The following is a 20,756-nucleotide window of genomic DNA, read 5'->3' as shown; positions in this document are numbered from 1 at the left end:
CCAAAATAGAGATAATAGGATTATAGAGTGAATAAGTGTGATCTAGAAGAAAGCCCAGAGGTCACTGGGTTCAACTCATACAGAAAAGGAATCTCCACGGTGAAAGACCCAACTCCATCTTAGGCTAGTCAAAAAGATACCTCTCCTGGGTTGGTACCAACAATAGGCTAAGATAGTACAGCAGAACTGGATGTGCTGGGTGGAGGCTTGGAATTAGAGGAATAATCCTTGGACTGACACTACTTATTCCAAAAGACCATGGAAAATTGTGATGGCATTTTGCAGGTCAAAGGGGCATCACAATCTACTCCAATTACTCCTTTCGAATCTGAGAGTCTTTTAGTTGTCTCTCCTGCTTTCTAAATATGTTACTGATCCACCGACTGACCCCACTACTTCAAAAGGGTCTGGGAGCAGTAGGAAGAATACTTATCCCACATGGTGACAGCATTCAATGGTTTAAAGTAACCCCCAAGGAACATCTATCTGGCCATTTGCCTGTTTACAAACAGCCTCTGACTCCTCTAAGTGAAAACTGTGACAAACTGAAGGGATTGGGATAGCAAGAGGTTCACTTTGGGAGGAGAGTGAACCCTTTTTTGCATCAATTCAGGAGTTAGCTCAGTTCTCTTTCTATTCGGTTATATCTTGTAAGAAAAGTTTATTCGATTATGGGAAATGGGGAAAAAAACTATTGCATTGTTTGTGCCTAACCCTGTGTGGCTTGGAAACTGGATCACCTATACCTGCTGTGTAGAGACCCTTAGCCAAGGACTAGAAAGGCTGTCAGATCCTAAGACTCATGTTAGGAGTGTCCCCACAATGTACATTTCAAGCAACCCAAATGTCTCATATGAAAACTGGCCTCACACTGAAAAATCAGTTATTATTTTCATGTTCCTTTGATTATTTACAGATAACTTGAGGAAGAGGGAGCATCTCTTTTCCTAAATACAGGGAATTGCACCAAAATTCACCCTCTCCCCCATTTGGAAAGTCCCTAATCTTTCCTCTATTTAGAAATCAGATTACTGCCTTAGAGCCAAGGAACAATATGAATTTTCAAAAGAAATCAGATTGCCTAATGTTGTGTCGTTTCCTCTTAATTAATTGGTCTTATTTGGTTGTTTTAATGTAAGAAAGTTTGTTTTCTTTGTATTCAGGTCCAAACTAAACTAAGGAAGGGTGGGCCTTGACAGTGATTTGTTAAGAACATGGAAAGCATTATTTAATAAGTCGATAGACGCAGAAGACCAAACCTTTGTTTCCTCGGCCATTTCATCATTTGTTCATTACAGTTTCCAGGTTCAAAATGTGAGGAGTGCATACTAGGCGGTATTGGATACCTGACAACTGGGTCAAATCCATCCCGGCTTAGAAGCACTTAAAAGGTTCTCCTGCTCTCGGTTGGTTCAGGTGTATGGGAAGCATAAGCAGAAAAGGAGAGATAAAACCACTCTTCCTTTTGATGGCAAAGAAGACACACCAGCCAGGAATCCACACTTCTGGACCAGATAATGAGGATCCTTCTTTTGTCTCATGGCTCTGGAGCAAGTTAAGATGTCCCTAAATAAAGAATGCCTCCTTTCATATTGGGGTAGTCAGTGGGAACTCCCTCTGTGAACCCCTCAAGTCCGTAAGAGCAGACCAGGCAGTGTGGCCTGGTGGAAACAGTCCTGGGTTCTCATCGAAGGACTGGGCTGAAATTCCAGCTTGGTGTGACCTAACTGTGAGCCTCCTCGTTCATAAAATGGGTTTGGACCACCTGATTTGTAAGGCCCCTTTGGCTCTAAATCTGTGTGGTCCTTGGATGAGGGCTGGGCGAGGTGGAGACAGGAGGAATTGGGGGAGAAGGCAGGGCACAAATGGAAGGATCCATTACAACTCTACCTGATGGGAGAAGAGACAAGGACACGGGACCCAGGCAAGAGGTCGGAGAGAATGCTTCCATATATCCAGACACTGAGTGTGACATCCCCACACCCTTCCTGCCCCTGCATATGGCGGGAGTCAGGAAAAGAATCTTGGATGATGGCCCAGGGCCAAGGGAGTCGTGCTGTCAGGGGAAGGAAGCAGCTCTGGGCAGCCATCCAAAACCAGCTCCTCCTCTATCTCCAGAGCTTGGCTCCTTTCCTGTCTGGGAGCCCCAGCTCCAAGTCTGGCCTTTACCCTACCTTACCTGCTCTTTGCCCTCTAAGGGATGGACCCCAAGATCCCCAATGATCCCTCCTAGAGACTCTGAGGGCCTCTTTGCTTCCTACTCAATGGGGCCTTCAGTGCCATGCAAATGCTCCCTTCATACCCTGCCTGTTCCATCTCTTCCCAAGGTGAGGAACCTTGGATATAGAAAACTTACACAGCTGGACTCAATGGGTACGGGGTCAGTTTTGCTGAAGGACTCCCCCACCTTGCTTAGTAGGGGGAAAACAGGAATATACTTATTTAGGTGAATTTAGGTACAGCTCCTTGAATTTAGGAAAAGAGATGCCTCCTCTTCAATCAAAAGAACATAAAAATAAAAAACCATCCACCCATCCACCCATTCATCCATCCATCCACCTACCTACCTCTTTATACAAAATATCTTCACCTTCCATCTTAGAATCAAAACTGTATATTGATTCCATGACAGAAAAGTGGTAAAGGCTAGGCAATGGGAATTAAGTGACTGGACCAGGGTCACCCAGCTAGGAAGTGTCTAAGGACAGATTTGAACCCAAGACCTCCCATCTCTGGGTCTGGCTCTCCATCCACTGAGCCACCCAGCTGCCCCCTCATATTTTTAAATGCTTCATGAAATGAGTCTACTTGTTAAAGGCTTCTGGACTGGAGTGGGGAAAGTAGAGATTCAAATCTTAGCTGTGATCCATTCAGTAAAATATGTTTGTAAAGCCTCAGTTTTCTCAGAGGTAAATAGGTTCATAATAGTGGTTTCATCGGGACATTTCACAGGGAGACACTGAGATTGGTACAAAGAGGGATGCCTTTGGAATCCCAGTCTAGTACCACCTTTGAGACTCAGTTTCTTAATCTATTTTCCAAAAGATGAGCATAGTTAGGGCAGCCTAACTAGGAAAGGCCTAGAATTGAGAGAACCTGGGTTCAAATACAGCTGTGACTCTGGGTGAGTCACTAAACCCCTATTGCCAAGCCCTTGCCACTCTTCTTTTAGAATAGATACTAAGACAGAAAGGTTAAAAAACCAACCAACCAAACAAACAAAAACAGCCTTGGCTTCCCTATCTGTAAAGATTTAGGTCAGAAAGGGGATCAAAAAATTATTTTTTCCCTCAATGCTCTTTCCACCGTAGCTTTCTCTTCAAATGTAACTTCCCCTGGGCTGGCACATGGGGTAGATATGTGAGAATTCCATGCAAGGTGGTATCAGTTTAAGGTGTTGACAGAAAAAAGCCAGTATGCCTCATGGTGTACAATAGGCACATTTCTCAAAGAGCTGAATGCAATTTTTTTTTTAATAAATCAGGTCATATTTTAATTACATCGCAAAATCCTTATCTTGAAAAGATTTCTTTCCATAAAATGGAAAATGCTTGCATACAGCAATAGCAAACTTTGATTTATCTTCTGTGCAAGCCTGGACATTCACTGGCCACATTTGTTTTTGCAGGTGTCTTCCCTCTGTTAATTCTCTCTTATTCATCCTGCATCTAGCTTGTTTGTATATATTTGCTTGCATGCTGTTTCTCCCATAGATGATGAGCTCCCAGAGAGCTGACACTGCCTTTTGTCTCTTTTTGTACCTCCAGGGTTCCAGGCCCATAGTAGGTGCTTAAAATATGTTTATTGATTGGACTGATCAGTGCTCCAGGAAGGGCAACTGATTTACAACTGGGCATCCGTCTCTGGTCAGCCACTGATGATTCTACAGGCATTAAAGGTATGATTATAGGATACTAAAGTGAATGTAGGACCACTCAGGGTCATTTTACTACAGCCAGATGTTTACCAAACTCTAGGCCCAGAAAACGACTATTTTTAGATGTTCCTTCTCTTGGTGGTTTTCCCTCATTTACCCAAGGATAGAAACAGATACTTAGCAAAAGGGAAAACTCAAATCCACAGCAACAGCAAACTCAATTTATACCTTAACTGGTCACTGGCTTTTCTTAGTTTTCCAAGTGCCTCTGGTCTAGAATTGCAATAATGCCCTTGAGGATAAGGCATTTCCTGTCAGATGGGTTGGGTTAAGCCCCCCCCCCCCTCCAGTTTGGCCTGAAGCCCCAGCCAGTCCACCCACCATCTCCCCAGGGGCCCACATTTCTGGATCTACTCCCTCACTTAAAAAGAGGAACTGTAACATCATGGGCTTTCCCAGGAAAACACATAAGCACATACTCACTTCTACCATTTAACTCAGCCACACTTGGTACCTACTGAGCACAGGGAAGTTTTAACTGGGCTGAATATCCTAGATTTTAAGAGTCCAAGAAGGATGGATAGAGTGCTGGAGCCTGGAGTCAGGAAGACTGAGTTCAAATCAGACTCAGATACATCCTAGCTGTGTGTCCCCATGGCAAGTCACTTCACCTTGTTGGTCTCAGTTTCCTCATCTGTAAAATAAGATGGAAGGGAACAACAAAGCACTCCAATATCTTTGCCAAGAAAAGCCCAAATGGGTTCATGAAGAGTCAGTAGGATTGGAAACAACAGACCAATAAACAAGAGAATCTTTGCTCTTACGATATTTATTTCTTCTGCAACATGGTGGATCTCATCCATTGCTGGTATACATGGACAGTTGTCCTGTGTTCTAAAAGGCCCAGAATTTAAGAATATCTCCAAGGATCAAGCTATTTTAATTAATGTGCTAATTTTCTTATCTATAAGGCAAAGAAAATACAGATAGAAGAATGAACATTTTTATTTCAAAGTAAAAATCATAATAATTGGCACAGTGGATAGAGTGCTGGGCTTGGAAACCAGCAGGACCTGGATTCAAATCTGGTCTCAGATTCTTACTAGCTGTGTGATCCTAGACAAGTCACCTCACCCTATTTTCCTCAGTTTCCTTATCTGTAAAATGAGATGGAGAAGGAAATGAAAATCACTCCAGTACCTTTTGTCAAGAAAACCCCTAAATGGGGTCATGAAGATTGTTACCAAGGAGGTTTCTTTGAATAATCCTTAATAAACCACCTTGTTTTGGAATAATTTGGGAATCAAATCTCTTCTGGTGTCAATTATTCTGGGACGAGATTTCCATTGTAATGATTGGCTTCCACAGACAATTTTCAGGAGTTGGGGAGGGAGGATAGGAGAAGAAACATCATCAAGGAGGGTAGGATAGAAATACATGTGCAACTTGTTTTCTTATGATATTGGAGGAGAATAAATAAGGGAAACAGAGGAGATGATTCATATATATATATATATATATATATATATATAAATATATTTGACTAACCTAGCTTCCTCACTAATTTCAATTGGAGAAAGTGCTCTTCCAATTCCCTGCTTAAAATAACTACAGAGTCTTATTGAAGAAGAATGGCAAATATGTTCCAGCCCAATGCATTCCAGCAATGGGTAAGTGATCCCTCTCTATAGATAGTATGGTCAAGAGTATACCACTGTCAGAAAACTAGAATTTTAAAAAATGTTATTGTCACCAATTTCTTGAATTTTCTTCTCTATGTTTAAGTTCTGAGGATCAGTAGATATATAATAATGTTAAGCAAAACCACTCCTCTCTGGGGCTCAGTTTCCCTCACCTATAAAATGAGGTGGATGGGACATGATGATCTCTAAAGTTCCCTTTCCAGATTTTTTCATCTCAAAATGAAGATTTCCATTTAATTCCATTTTAAACTTTTATTGCCATGGCATTAATGCTGTATTTGTGGCACAATCAAACTAACAAATTGATAGAAGAGTCCATATAGAAATATTACTAATAGATCTCCCCCTAAAATGATATCCCAAAGCAATGGAAAGTGGGTGATGGGGAAAAGGGAGTATAGCACTGTTTTGTGCTCGCTGTCTGTCTGTCTGTCTGTCTGTCTCTCTCATTGCAATAGTCATTTGTGATGATGTAATTTCCACATTACAAAGAAGAAACAGAAAAGAACAACTATAAATGCATCAACTAAGTCAAATGTCTTTACTCATACGGAGCCCCTTTCAGAGGAGCTGATGCTACTGACCAATTTCACTCACACAAAACTTCATTCAAGCTGATGAGAATGTGGTACTATCCTCCCCATTTCAGGGTTAAGGTGAGAGGTTGATACATGTCCAGTACCTTACCAAGGGGCACACAATGATGGAAAGAATTCAACTCTTCTTTGGGGGGGGGGGGAGAAGCATTTCTATAATGCTGACTAGGAGTGGGACTACAATGTTTTCTCCTTTGATTCTCCTAACAACCCTGCAAGGTAAGGTGCTGTTATTATCTCCATTTTCCAGTGGAATTCACTGTTTTGTCGCACAAAACAATGAGAGGAAGTATGATAGCACAGATGGCCACTTAAAAGTCAAGAGGCCTAGAATGATGATGATTAAGACCATTTATGTATCTCTTACTATGTGCCAGGCACTGAAGGTACAAATACAGACACAAAAAATGGTCTTTCCCTGTCTTCAAGGAGTTTATGGGGCCCAAGCAAGAGGAGAGAGCCCTAGAGGAGTACATAAAAAAAAAAAAACAGGGGGATAAAGGGCAGACAGTCAGGGGAATTAGTAGAACCATTGCCAGCTCTGGAGTCAGGTCTGGATTTCAAATGTGGACTCCTATACTAACTAGCTTACCTTGGGCAAGTCACCTAACCTCGTTTGTCTCAGTTTCCTCATCTGTAAGGAAATGGCAAGCCATTCCAGTGTCTTGGCTGAGAAAACTCTAAAAGGGGGTCACAGTAGGGTCAGATACCTTGAAAACCACTCTCTAGGGAAAGAATTATTGAGTCTAATGGATGGAGATCAAAGCATATTATTTTTCACATCAGTGTATTTATGGTTTTATTTGGTTTTGTATGAGTGCGCTCACTCTTACAACAATGACCAGTGTGGAAGTATGTTTTGCATGACAATATACGTACTGCCCAGATCAATTTGCTTACCATCTCACAGTGGGGGGAGGGAAGAAGATGGTTTAGATGTTTTAATTTCTGAAAATGTATTTTGAAAATTATGATTTCATATAAAATGAAAAAGAAAAAAGAAAAACAACCGGAAACCACCAAACAATATCATCACATTGTTGGAAATGACACTTGAAGAAGGTCTTTAAGGAAACTGGGCTTTCCAGGCCAAAGAGGTGAAGAATAGAGGCACTGAGCTGGTGCCTGCCCCTCAGACTACCTCCCATCTCCTCCATCCGGATCTTTTATAATCCAAGGGACTGACAAGTTTTTCCCCACTAAAATGTGAATTCCTTGAGATCAGGGACTGTTTTCACCTTCTTTTCTACCGCCATCTTTCAGGACATGGCATGATATTTGGGAGGTATGTAACAAATACTTTTGGGGACTGATTCTAGGCATGGTTCTAAAAAGTTACAGGGGCCAGAAAAGGAACATGGAACACAGAAAATAGTCATGTGACATCTCCAGGCTCCAGTTTCTTCATCTTTAAAGAGCTAACATGGGCAGCTAGATGGCTCAGTGGATATCAGGCTTGGAGATGGGAGGTCTTGGGTTCCAGTCTGCCTCAGACATTTCCTAACTGTATGACCGTGGGCAAGTTACTTAACCTCCCCTTACCTAGCCCTCATTGCTCTCTTCTTTTACACAGTACTGATTCCAATATGGAAGGGGAAGGTTTAAAAAAAAAGGCCAATAACAACATTTGCACATGTAGGGTGCAATTCTCATAGAGTACTGATCAGATACTCTGCAAACCATAAAGTACTATATATGTGAGGGATTATTATTATTCTCTTTCAACAGGGAGATATATTAGTCTCTTAGTAAAGATTCCTTGTATGAAACACATCTTGGGTTCATTAGTTTTTTTGTTGTTGTTCACTCACTTTTCAGTTGTGTCTGATTCTTCATGAGGCTTTTTTGAACAAAGATACTGGAGCAGTTTGCCATTTTCTTCTCCAGTTCATTTTACAGATGAAGAAACTGAGGCAAACAGGATAAAGTGACTTGCCCAGGGACACATAGTTAGGAAGTGTCTGAGGCCCAATTTGAACTCACATAAGATGACGAGTCTTCCTGACTCCAGGCCCAACACTCTACAGTACCACCGAGCCACCCTACTCTGTGCCATTTTGGATGGATTTTGGAAATCTTTCTTCCAAAGATTCCTTTTGTATCATCTCCTCTAACCTCTGGGCTGCCACATTTTAAATATAATCCAGGGGGTCTCAACCTTTTCTGTCCTCCCCTTTTTTGGAAGAGTAGGAAGAGAGGGGATAAAGAAGTCATGATGTCCTGGAACAAGTGTGCCACCCGCCACCCAGAATCCTCCTAATCTTCTGAAAAGAAGGACTTAGACAGAATCAGAAATCACATTACTGCAGGGTGGTAGAACCCTTATAGAAAGTTTGGTCTTTCCGGGCTAGGAAGAAGCAGCTTAGGAATGAATCTCTCCCTCTCTATTCCTCAGGTCACTTAGCACATTCTCCTTTGCCTCTGGGCCACATTACTATATTCATGTTCATTTACTAAATATATATTCATTTATAATTATAATAAAATATTTTATAATGAATAACTAACAGAACAAATGAACTAAAGGTATGGTGGAAATGGATCCCCCAAATTTAATTCTGCAGCCAAGAATGCTCTCCTAGTGGCTTGTGTTTGCTATTTTGGAAAGTGAGCTGAGCAGGATGTCAGGGGAATCCTATAGTCTGGAGTCAGCCAGTTCACTTAATTTAGCATCTATTATGCAGGTGCTCTAGGCAAGGCTCTGGGTTGGATATTGGGGGTGGTGTGCACCCACAGATAGCACCCATCCTGGGCTGTGTTTTTGAGGAACTGAGAATATAAGGTCTTAAAACTAACTAAATAAATCAAAGTGTTCCTGCCCTAAAAGGAGATGATATTCTATACAGGGAAAAGATACAAGATGCCATTTGTTCCCAAGAATGCTGTTAATGGCACATTAAGATAATGACATTGTCAAGAAGTCAGACAAAGAGGATTTAGGAGCCAATTATGCAGTGAATATAGAGAGCCAGGCTTGGAGACTGAAGATCTTGGGTTCAAATGTGACCTCAGACATTTCCTAGCTGTGTGATCCTAAACAAGTCACTTAGCACCCAATTGCCTAGCCCTTACCAATCTTCTGCATTGGAACCAATCCTCAGTATTGATTCAAAAAGCCTACTATGTGCCAGATTGCACTAAGGGAAGACACCAAAAAAGGAGCAGTGGACTGTCTTTGCTCTTTAAAAGGTCTTCCTACAATGGGACAACATGTAAATGAAATGTACAAGGCAGACATAGACAGGATAAATCAGAGATGGGGAACCGAGGAAAGGTTTGCTAGCTGGCACTTCCACCGGAGATGGCCCTTCAAGATTTCTTCTCCCTCCTTGCTATCCTGACTCAGTCCTGCTCCCTCCAACAAGACCCGCCAGCTTCTCCAAGGCCCTTCCCCCAGTACAAATGCCCAAGCACCTGCTCCTTCCTGCAGGAAACAGGAGGGACCCAAGAGAACTTGGTGTACTGAAGGTTATCTATCTTTTCTTCATTTTTTCCCACCATGTATCTGCTGGTGCTCTTTTTGCCAGAAATAGATGTAGATGAAGAAATCATTTTTCCTTGATGATTCTTTCACTCTTAAAATGACAGAGAAGGGTCAGTGAGGCAGCACAGTGGATAGAGTGGCAGGCTTGGAGTCTAGAAGTCCAGGATTCAAATCTGGTCTCAGATACTTCCCTAAGCAGTGTGATCCTGAATAAGTCAGTTAATTCCATAATCCCTTCTGCCTTAGAGTTGTTACTAAGATAGAAAGTAAGAGGTTAAAAAAAAAAGACAGAGGGAAACTGCTATTCTAAACTTGATTTGGATAAACCCAGAAAGAAACGGTAGGAACTTTGGAGAAAAGTAATTATCTTAGAATTTGTGACAGGAGTGGAAAACTACACATGGTCTGGCATAGCCTATGAGTTAAGGAGAGTAGATTTTATTTTTTTATTATTATCCTTTTAAATTTTTATTTATTTTAAAATATTTTTCCATGGTTACATGATTCATTTTCTCTCCCTCCCCTCTTCCATCTCCACTCCCATAGCTAACAAGCAATTCCACTGGGTTAAACATGTGTTATCACTTGATACCCATTTCCATGTTATTCATTTCTGTAATAGAGTAATCTTTTAAAAAACCAAAACCCCAAATCCTATACCCATATAAACAAGTGATAAATCATATATTTTCCTTCTGTGTTTCTACTCCCACAGTTCATAGGGGAGTAGATTTTAAATGGTTCAGAGAGAGATAAGATGCCATAGAATAAGATTCAACAGGGGAAACAGCTCAAGAGGGATGAGAAACCCTCAAGAATAATATTCAGAAAATATAAAAGGAGAATTCTGATGAAGAATAAAGGCAAGTAGTCAAAAGGAGCAAGGTGGCTCCATCAACCAACTCATGTTTTGAAGACACAGAAAGAAGATTTAATAAGTAAAAGGAGCTTAGAGAACAAATTTGATAAAAATTGGGCACAATATTGCAACAAAACCATCCATTCTCTCTCCACACATACACAAAATATATATTACATAATAATATAATCATATAATACATAGTATATTAATTAGATATAGAGCAAATTGACTTATATTGGTAGATAAAAATCTAAGAAAAGATGGAGCTGCTCCATCTGTTCCATCTGTTCCAAGTGGATGGGACCATGTCACTAGAAGGAAGAGCAGCTCAAATTTTAATCTGCTTACATAGTATATCAAGGAGAATGATCTTGGGACTGGACGGCCTGGAAATTAAAATAGCCAAGAGAGAGCTGAGACCCAAAATAGGTAAGAGAGAGAGAAAACCCTGGCTATTCTTGGTAAGTTCAAGTCCCTTGACTTTGTTGGACTCCAGGTCAGGGTACGGAAAGTGACAGCTGAACCACTCTCCTGAGAATCTGAAAGCTTGTAGAAAATGAGAGCATTACTAAAAAGTGGAGAAAAGGAACTATCTCCCAATTTTCTAAAAAACAGCAGAGAATGAAATCTTTCCGTTACAGGTTGGTGAGTTTGACTATGAGAAATCATCATCTAGAAAAATAAACAATGATTGCCAATAGCCAACATGGCTTCATTGAGGTCATGCCTCATTTCCTTGTTTAAGAAGATAACTAAACTTGTAGATACGAGGAATTCTCTAGATGTGGTTTCTTTAGATTTTTGGGAAAGCATTTTATAAGTCTCCAAGCTATTCTTTGGGAAAATATGGAGAAATATGGGTTAGATTACAGTACAATTAGGTGGATCCTTGGGTGTCTTCCTCCATTAGAATGTACGATCCTTAACAGTAGAAACTGTTAACTTTTTCTGCACTTAGATTCCTAGAGCCCAGGCACATGGTATATATTTAATAAATACTGGCTGATTGATTGGTTGGTTGACTTTAGTCTATTAATGTTCAATATCAACTTGGAAGAAGGTCTCCATCAAAGTGTCTCAGGGATCTGTGCTGGTTCCCTGACCACCACTCCCCTCTGTGTGGTCTCCTACTACTAGACTATAAATTCATTAAAGGGACATATAGTACTTGGTACTTGGTAAGCATTTAATAAATGTTTTTCATTCCTTCAGAGTCTAGCACACAATGCTCTCTATTAATGAAGGAATGTAATAGATGCTTGCTGAAATGAAATACAGAAAATAGTTTTAACAGTATAAATTCAAAAACTAGGAACAGATTTTATGAAAAAACCAATTAAATGGTTAAACTTGATTTAAAAAAATAAAAATCAAATTTTTAAGTACCAAAAATGAAAAGGCCGAATGTGCCACCAAATGATGATGAAATTAAATCAATTATAAGGAGTTATTTTGACCAATTATATGCCTGTAGAACTGGCAATCTAAGTGAAGTAGGTGAATATTTGCAAAAATATAAGCTTCTCATTAACAAGAGGAAATAGAATAAATAACTCCATCTTGGGAAAAGAAATTGAATAAGCCATCAATGAACTCCCTAAGAAAAAATCCACAGGAACAGATGGATTTACAAGTGAATTCTACCTAACATTTAAGGTATAATTACACCCGATAATATATAAGATATTTGAAAAAACTGGGAAAAGAAAAATCCTGCCAAATTCCTTTTGTGGCACAAATATGGTTTTGATAACTAAACCAAGGAGAACAAGAACAAAGAAAATGGCAGAACAATTTTCTCAACGAATATCTGTGCAAAATTTGTAAATAAAATACTAGCAAGGAGATTACAGCAGTATTATCAGGAAGAGCATATGCTACATCCAGGTGGGATTTATACTGGGAATGGATGACTGGTTCAATATTAGGAAAACTTATCAGCATCATTGACCATATCAGTAACAAAAAATAACAAATCCCACATGGTTATCTCAATAGATACAAAAATACTTTTGACAAAACATAATACCCATTCCTATTAAAAACACTAGAAAGCATAGGAATCAGTAGATTCTTTCTTAAAATGGTAAATAGTATCTCTCTAAAACCATCAGCAAGTATTATCTGTAATGAGGATAAACTTGAAGCCTTCCCAATAATGTCAGGAGTGAAGTAAGGATGCCCGTTATCATCACAATTATTCCATATTGTATTAGAAATGTTAGCTATAAGAAAAAGAAATTGAAAGAATAAAAAAGGTCACAAAGAAACAAAACTATCACTCTCTGCATGTGCTATGACAATATGCTTAAAGAACCCTAGAGAATCAACTAAAAAACTAGCTGAAACAATTAACTTCAACAAAGATGCAGGATATGAAATAAACCCACATAAATCATCAGTATTTCTAAATATTATCAACAAAACCAAGCAGCAAGAGATAGAGAAATTCTAATTATTTGTACAAAAATAGTTATCGCAGCTTTTTCTGTGGTGCAAAGAAATGGAAAAAATTGAAGGAATAATTTGAGGAATGACTGAACAAGTTACATGATTGTGATGAAATACTATTGTGCTAAAAGAAATAATCAGGACTGATTTCAGAAAAACCTAGAAAGACTTATATGAACTGTTGCAAATTGAAGTGAGCAGAACTAGGAGAACACTACAAAGAAAAAGGAATATTTTATGATAATTAATTGTGAATGGCTTTATTCTCAGGAATACAATAATCCAAGACAATTCTGAAGGATTTATAATAAAAAAATGCTATCCACCTCCAGAGAAATGATGAATGCTGCATCCTTTGAAAACCTTTCTTTATAATATAGAAATAAGTCTTGATCAATAACACATGTAAAACCCAATGGAATTGCATGTCCGCTACAGGAGGGGGTAGAGGAAGGGGAGGGAAAGAACATGAATCTTGCAACCAAGGAAAAATATTCCAAATTAATTAGTTAAATAAAATGTTTCAAATTAAAAAAAGGTAAGACATAAAACTTTATTTTTACCATTAAGTCCATATTTCTTATGCAACATGGCTAATATGGAAAAGTTTTGCATGACTTCACATGTATAATTGATAGTGAATTGCTTGCCTTCTGAGGGGGTATGTCAGAAGAAGAAAGAGAATTTCTAACTCAAAAAATTTTAAATGATTGTTAAAAAATGTAAAACCTATAATTGGAAAATATTTAATAAAATAAATAAAAATAATTTTTTAAAAAGGAAAAAACACTTTCCATCTCTGAGGGAAAAAGGTACAAGTTCAGTAAAAATGTTTAAATATTAGCATGTTAGTTCATTTTAACTGACTATCCCCCTCAAAAATAGTTGCTCAATTAAATTCATGTAAACTACCAATGTGTGAAAAACATACAAAAGGGGAAAAATTTGTCTTTTTTTCCCATTTTCCCACTCCCCCCACCTCCTCTGTCCTTAAATCATAAGCAAGAAAAATTCACAAAACACCTGAAATATGGAGAGTACTCTTAAAATCCCAGAAAGGATGGTTTTTGTTCTTTATATCTTCATTTAATCTTATAGATACTTTTTGAAGACTATGTAAATAAATAAATAGAATTACTACCAAAATAGTAAATTCTCTCCCTTTCAAATACTAAAGTCTGAAACATACTCAGAGCCTGCCCTAATCCCCAATAAAAATAGATTCTGTGACTTAAGGACATCTAAAGTCTTGGGTACCACTAGTAACCACCCCCCCCCCACTTTACTGTAGTTCAGTGGCTCAAGAAACACACTGCCCTGTGGGCAGGCCTCCTTGAATCCCCCTTTCTTCTCTTCAAAGGTCAGCACTGCTCAGGGCCACATGGCACTGACAATGGCCATCAGGACTGCTGGGGCCAGCAGGGAGAAAGAGAAGGCTTAGCAGCTCTTGGCAGTCTGAAAGCATGTTTTGCCCCTACACTCCTTGCCAGTAGAGCCTATTTCTTTCCTTGCTTGATGGTTGATTGGTTAATTGATTGAAGGTCCAAAGCAAGCACAGATCTTTGTACCATTCCCCCAAAGCCCTCTGCCATGACATGACCGCAATTAAAGCCAGGACAAAAGCCAGAGAAGCTGCCTTTCTCACTATTGCTCACAGAGAAAAACATCATGATGTTCCCCTTCCTCTCTCAGGCTCTCCCCATCCCTGTTGTTTAAAACCCCCACACTTGAAGGGTCAGAGAAAAGCCTCCCCTCCTTGTCAGGCACAATTCAAAGAGGACTTTCCTGGAATAAATGGCAGAAGAATATAACTGCAATTTGTGAAAAAGAACTACATGAAAGCCCTATCTAGATTACAGAAACTTCCCATTAAAGCTCCCTGATCATGTTATTCAAGAGATAAAACCTTGGTGGAATAATTCAGGGTGATTTCCAGAAAGGACTAGCCTGGCCCACTTGGGAAACCAGGTAGATAGAAAAGAAAAGAAGCTAGAAATTCCAATTCACCTGAATTCCGAGCCCAAAAAAGGCTTGGCTCCCCTACTACCTTTGTGTGAGTTGCACCAGACACCACAGAACACATTTTTTCACTGGCTGGATGTAAAATGATTGCATTTCCTAAATATTCACACCAGATTACCAGGGGTCCTGATTGACATTCCAACATCATGCTAAAAGCCTACTGCAGTTTACTCTCAATTAGGAAGGCATTTGTCTGATTCTCACATTATTAAAGAGCTAAAAAAAAAAAAAGCACTTTTGAGGATCATCTAGTCCTAGCTCTTAATTTTACAGAGAAGCAAAAATGAATGTTCAAAGGGCCAGCAATTAGAATGCATTCACCAAAATGCCTTCTTGGAATCACCACAGAGTTGGCTTTCTAGCTCAGAATAAAACCAAAGCTCTGGGAATAAGAAGAGAAAGATAATAGCTTTGTTCTTCCTCATGGAATGGTGGAAAGAGTAACCAGTTTGAAGACAAAAGAACCCAGATCCAAAGAATTGCAGTTCTACTATTTCTGTGACCAGGGGCAAGTTACTCCAGTCTCGGGGGCTTCAGTGTCATTGGCAAAAAAAAAAAAGGAAAAAGGTAAAAGATGTTTGCTGAAAGTCTTATCCAGCTCTAATAACAGCTATTCCTAGAGGTTTTCAAGGTTTATGAAACCTTTTGCCAATTAGTCAGTCAATCAATCAATAAGTACTTAAGGACTGTGGCTACACTAAGAATATAAATAAAAAGTAAAAACTGCCCAGGTCCTCAAGTAATTGATGGGATCCTTTGGGGCAAGTGCTCTCTATTCTCCTCTTTTTCCAGATAAGGAGACAGAAATAGGTTGTGACCTGCCCAGAGTCACAGCTTTGTTGTAGTTCAGATGACTCTATGCCACCATTTTCAGTTTTCTGGACAAAGATACCAGTGGTTTGCCATTTCCTTCTCCAGCTCATTTTACAGATAAGGAAACTGAGGCAAACAGGGTGAAGTGACTTGCCCAGGGGATTCATTTAATACTCAAGTCTTCCTCACCAATTTTATCACTCACTTTATCACCTAGTAGTTGCTAAATCTGAGTCTAACTTTCAAGTCCCACCTTGCAGTTTTAAGATTGCCAAAGTTGACCAAATTTTTCAAAGGATGAGAACACAATCTCTGACCTCAGAGAGCTTATGGTCTATTGTAGGGAAGTAGGAAATCTATCTAAACATTAAATACAAGTAATTTCCTCAGAACAGTGGGGAAGGAGAGAGAACCATAATTCACTTCAACTTGTCTGTCCAGCTAGTTTTCTCTTGCCAGGATTTATTCCCTTTTCTTATACATTTGAGATTCTTAAGAAATATTTTTTAAGGGGGAAAAGGGAAATGGTGGAAAAGATGAAATTCTACCAGTTTTAGTCATACAGCATCGACGGATGTCATCCGTAGCAGCTTTTAACGGAACCATCTGTTTTTTTTCCAGCCTGATCATGTCTCTCACTCCCAATCCCAAGGATTTAAGGCCACCTACTGCTTTCTGTTTCCTGACAGCACCAGACAGCTGCCCATCCCTTACAGTTACAAAGGGTCAGTAGAGTTTCTCATACAACTACCAGCTAGACTGAGGGGGTGTTGGGGGAAATGGAAGTCCCTCATTTGTTGCTAAAAATAACTCCGGCTCCAGAAAGGAAATGATTATCTTCCCATCCTACTAAGGAATGGTTCAAATGACAAACTTAGTAGAGGATAAATGCTGGCAGATCATGGATTTACTTTCCCCACCAAGGGATGCTAATTATTATTGGGGTGGAGAAAGGGGCTGAAGGTAGGAAGATTCCTGTAATTCATAGAAGGTTAGAAGATCTTTAAAGACAAAGAAAAGTATCTGAAAATAAAGAAAGTCTTGGTGACTTCCCTATCCTCTGCCCCCCAACAACCTGTGATTTATCCTGTGGATAGGGGGAAGGTGAAAGAGAGCAGGGTTCTTTTCTGCTTATCATCTAATGGCTTTTGGGAAAAAAAAATTCCATTCTCCTCACCTCACCCCCTACCCTTACCTAGTGAATCCTCAAGAACAAATATCAAGTATTACAGAATAGTCCATCTAGAATCTAAGTCATGGACAAGGTCCCTGTCCCTAGAAGCTTATAATCCCTCAAACATTAGAAAAATCTTCAAGTCAGCACTTTCAATTAAAAAAAAAAAAACCTTTACTATAGGGAGTAGAAAACCCTGAAGGATATTAACTATTTACAAGAAAGCAATCCTAGCTGGAGACAAAAATTACATTTGCAAAATCATACCTAAGGAACCCAGAAGGCTGCATACTGACTTAAAAAACCACATATTAATATTATCTATGTTTCACTGTATTTTTATCTATCTTGTTAAATATTTCCTGATTACATCTTTTTAAAATAACAAATTCTTACCTTTTATCTTAGAATCAATACTTGTTCTAAGACGGAATGGCTAAGGTTAGGAAGGGCTAAGTAATGGGAGTAAATTGACTTGCTCCTTTAGCTAGGAAGTGTCTGAGGTCAAATTTGAACCTAGGACCTCCCGATCTCCAGGCCTGGTTTTCCATCCCCTGAGCCATGTTAACTGCCCCCTTCCCAATCACATCTTAATCTGATGGCCAAATATAGTCTCTAGCCTAGCTGACCTCTAAGATTCTATCCAGCTATGACCATGAGTTGCCTTCATTCAATAAACTTCAGAGGTTTCCTATTATCTCCAGAACAAATCATTTGTGGCATTCCAAGTCCTTCACTTGGTCTCCTCCTACCTTCCCAGTGTTCTAACACCTTATCCACCCCCCATCTTCTCTGTGATCTAGGAACACTGGCATCCTTGCTGTTCCTCCTACAAGCCACTATTTTAAGACTGGGCATTTCCTCTGGCAGTTTACTATCCCTGGGGCATTTTCCCCCTCAACTCTACCTCCTGGCTTCCCTGACTTTAGTCTCAGCTAAAATCCTATCTTTGGACAAGACTTTTCCCGTCCCCCTTAATGCTAGGGCTTTCCCTCTGTTGGTTCCCTGTATAGAATTTATTTATACCTGGCTATTGGCACATTGTCTCCTCCATTAGACTGAGTTCTTTAAGACTTTTTTGCCTTCTTGTATTCCCTGTACTTGGCAAAATACCTGGTACAGAGTAAGGCCCTTAATAAAGGTTTGTTGTTGGGGGATTTTACATCATATAGCTTAGGCAGTAATTAATTTCCTTTATCATCCAGTCTTCCATTCCAGTTTCTCATTCACACACCCAGAACAACCCATCCTCAAGTTTTTCAGTCTCCTTACCTTCTTGCATTAGCCTACTTCATTTTGCTTATCACTCACTATTTCTGCATTTCTGCATAGACAACGGAGGCCATTAATTTCATATTGGATTTTTTCCCTCTGAACTTTTGGTTACCTTTTGCAACTCTTTTCCTATAGAGCAGGAATAAGCCTGATTTTTTTTTCATCTTGAAATAGAGATCCTCTCCAAATGAGCCAAGAAGTTACTCCTCTTTCACCTCTACAGAATCTCTTCTCTAGACTAAATAGCACTCCTCTCCAACCCAGCAAAGGGAGAACTTCAGAAATCCTGCATTTCCCTGAAATCCATTTTCAACCCAGAGGCAAGACGTCGGACAGCATCTATGTTTCCCAAATCACAGTACAGAACCTTTTATTTTTCCATCAGGACCATGAATAAGGACTGGGAGTGGAAAAGAGGAGAGAACTTTCTCTCCTCCATTCCCTAAATCTTCCACTCACTGACTTTATTTTCCCGAACGAGGATAACGAAATAAATTTTTAAAAAACATAGATCTAGAGAATAAGTTAAAGGAAAACTGCAGAGAATTCTCCAAAAGGTTGGTTAAGATAAAACCATGGGCGGAAAAGGAAGGAAAATGCGTCCTCTGTCGCTGCGCCCATCTTCCTTCATCGTCCCGGGGCACCGAGGAGACACTCACTTGTTAACGTTTGTTGAGTTGGGCAGAAGTTAATGCCTCCTTCCCTGGCCTCCCCCCATAGTTCCCAACTCCCCAGCCCTAGCTTCCTTCCAAGGTGAAGATCCCTACTCTGGCCCAGGGCTCACGCTCGACTGTCGGGGAGGGAAGAAGCCCACCTGGAAGACAGCAATGAGGGACAGCCCCTCCCCTCGGCCCCAGTCCCAGCCCAGGTTCCGATGCCCACCGTACGGTTCCCCCAGACCCACAATCAGCTAGTATTCATTAAGCGTCTCCCGAGTGCCAGGTACCGTGCTACGCGGAGAATACAATGAAAAGACAGGCAGACATAGAGGAAGTGGCCGAAGCAACACGGCAGGGCGAAGGGGAGAGCGCAGGGAGGGTGGGACTGAGAAAAGACCCCCCGCAATGCAGCCACCTTTCCTTTCCCTGGGTGCTCGCGCCCTCAGCGCAGTCCCCGGCCCCGCTGGAGGTGAGGCAAGGGCAGCGTAACCAGTAACCATCTCCAGCTACGCGCACACAAAGCCCTTCACCTTATTCTCCAAGCTCCTCCCCGGGCTCGGTTCTTCCGAGGGTCTCGGATGCCCCCTTCGGTGGTCCGCGGCACGGTGCCCCCTTCTCCTCCCCCTATCTCTCCTGGGCTCGTCCCCTCCCCCAAACCTAGCTCAGCCCAGCCCCGCCTCCCGTACCCTGCAAGCCGGGAGCCTCCGCGCGCCCCCTCCTCACCAGGATCGCTGCGGTGCCCACCGCGGGTGGCGGGCTCCTAAGGCTCCCACTTGGGCACGGGGACCGTGAGGCACTTACCTGCGCGGAAAGCGGCGGAAGAAGGAGGCGGGGAGGAGGAGGCTCAGGCTCAGCAGCCCGTCCGTGCCGGCAGCCCCGGCGGCGATCCTGCCCTTGTGCTGCGGCTGCAGCGGCCGCCGCGGGCTGGCTCCTCACTGGGGCTTCCTGTTCGGCTGGACAAAGGACATTTCCTGGGAGGGGCGTGGGAATGCTCCCAGCATGCCTCAATTTGTAGTTCCCGGGGACTTCCTGCCCGCAGCCCCCCACGCCCCCGCATCCCCCTTCTCCCGGGGGCATCGCCCGCGCACGCTTCTAGAGCGGAGCGCAGCGCTCGGGTCCGCGCCTCTGCGGCACGACCCAGGGATGGATGCATCAACCCCCAGCCACTCCCTGAGCCCTTCTCCGCAGGAGGGCCGCGCACCTTAGAGGGGGTCAAGCTGCGGGGCTTGTCGCAGTGTGCAGGAGGGATCTTTTTTTTTCTTAAGGGACTGGAAGATGGGAGTAGCATTTGGGAATTGGGTGTGGGGCTATTTTTAGGTTTGATTACTAGAGTTCAAGTTTTTTATTTTCTATTACAAGTCGCAGAAATCCTTCCTTAGGACCCACAGGGGCTTTCGTGCAGAATTTTTTTTTTTTAAAGCAATGAACTTGAGGGATTAATCAGTGTTGGGAATCTCCTGGGTCCTCACCTTTATACCTCAGAGGCAGGATTGTTTCCGGGCTTCTTCCTTCTGACATTCACGTCTTCTTTGCCGTTTGCAAGTATGCTGTGAGTGCTGATGGGCTGGAATCCGGAGGGACCTCCTGTGCCCGACTGTGGCAGCCCCTACACGTCTTACCCCTAAAAATAGACCTACTACCCTTTCAGAGGAATAGAAACCAAGAAAAATCAGAGTGCCTTCTACAGAATGGAGGGTGGGTGAGTAGACAGGTATGATTGCTGAATGAATCACAGAATCTAATGGGGACCTTAAAAACCGTGTTCTTTCTCTGAAGCACTCTCCCACCCACTTAGTGTGTACATACACTCATGCATATGCACATATATACATGCAAACAC

At 41.3% G+C, this 20,756-nt stretch overlaps 1 protein-coding gene across 1 annotated transcript in view; it reads right to left on the bottom strand.

The window, feature by feature from the left end:
- ZNF697 (zinc finger protein 697) overlaps nucleotides 1–19,993 on the bottom strand; it is a 47,748-nt gene extending 27,755 nt beyond the window's left edge. The window contains exon 1 of the mRNA XM_007485297.3: nucleotides 19,718–19,993. Within this exon, the coding sequence (XP_007485359.2) occupies nucleotides 19,718–19,993 (276 nt within the window). The remainder of the gene's footprint in view (nucleotides 1–19,717) is intronic.
- Nucleotides 19,994–20,756: the final 763 nt, after the last annotated feature.

The sequence above is a fragment of the Monodelphis domestica genome, chromosome 2 (assembly GCF_027887165.1).
Source record: "Monodelphis domestica isolate mMonDom1 chromosome 2, mMonDom1.pri, whole genome shotgun sequence".
NCBI lineage: Eukaryota > Metazoa > Chordata > Mammalia > Didelphimorphia > Didelphidae > Monodelphis > Monodelphis domestica.
Note: the sequence above shows the minus strand (reverse complement) of the source record. Positions and strands in the feature narration are given on the sequence as shown.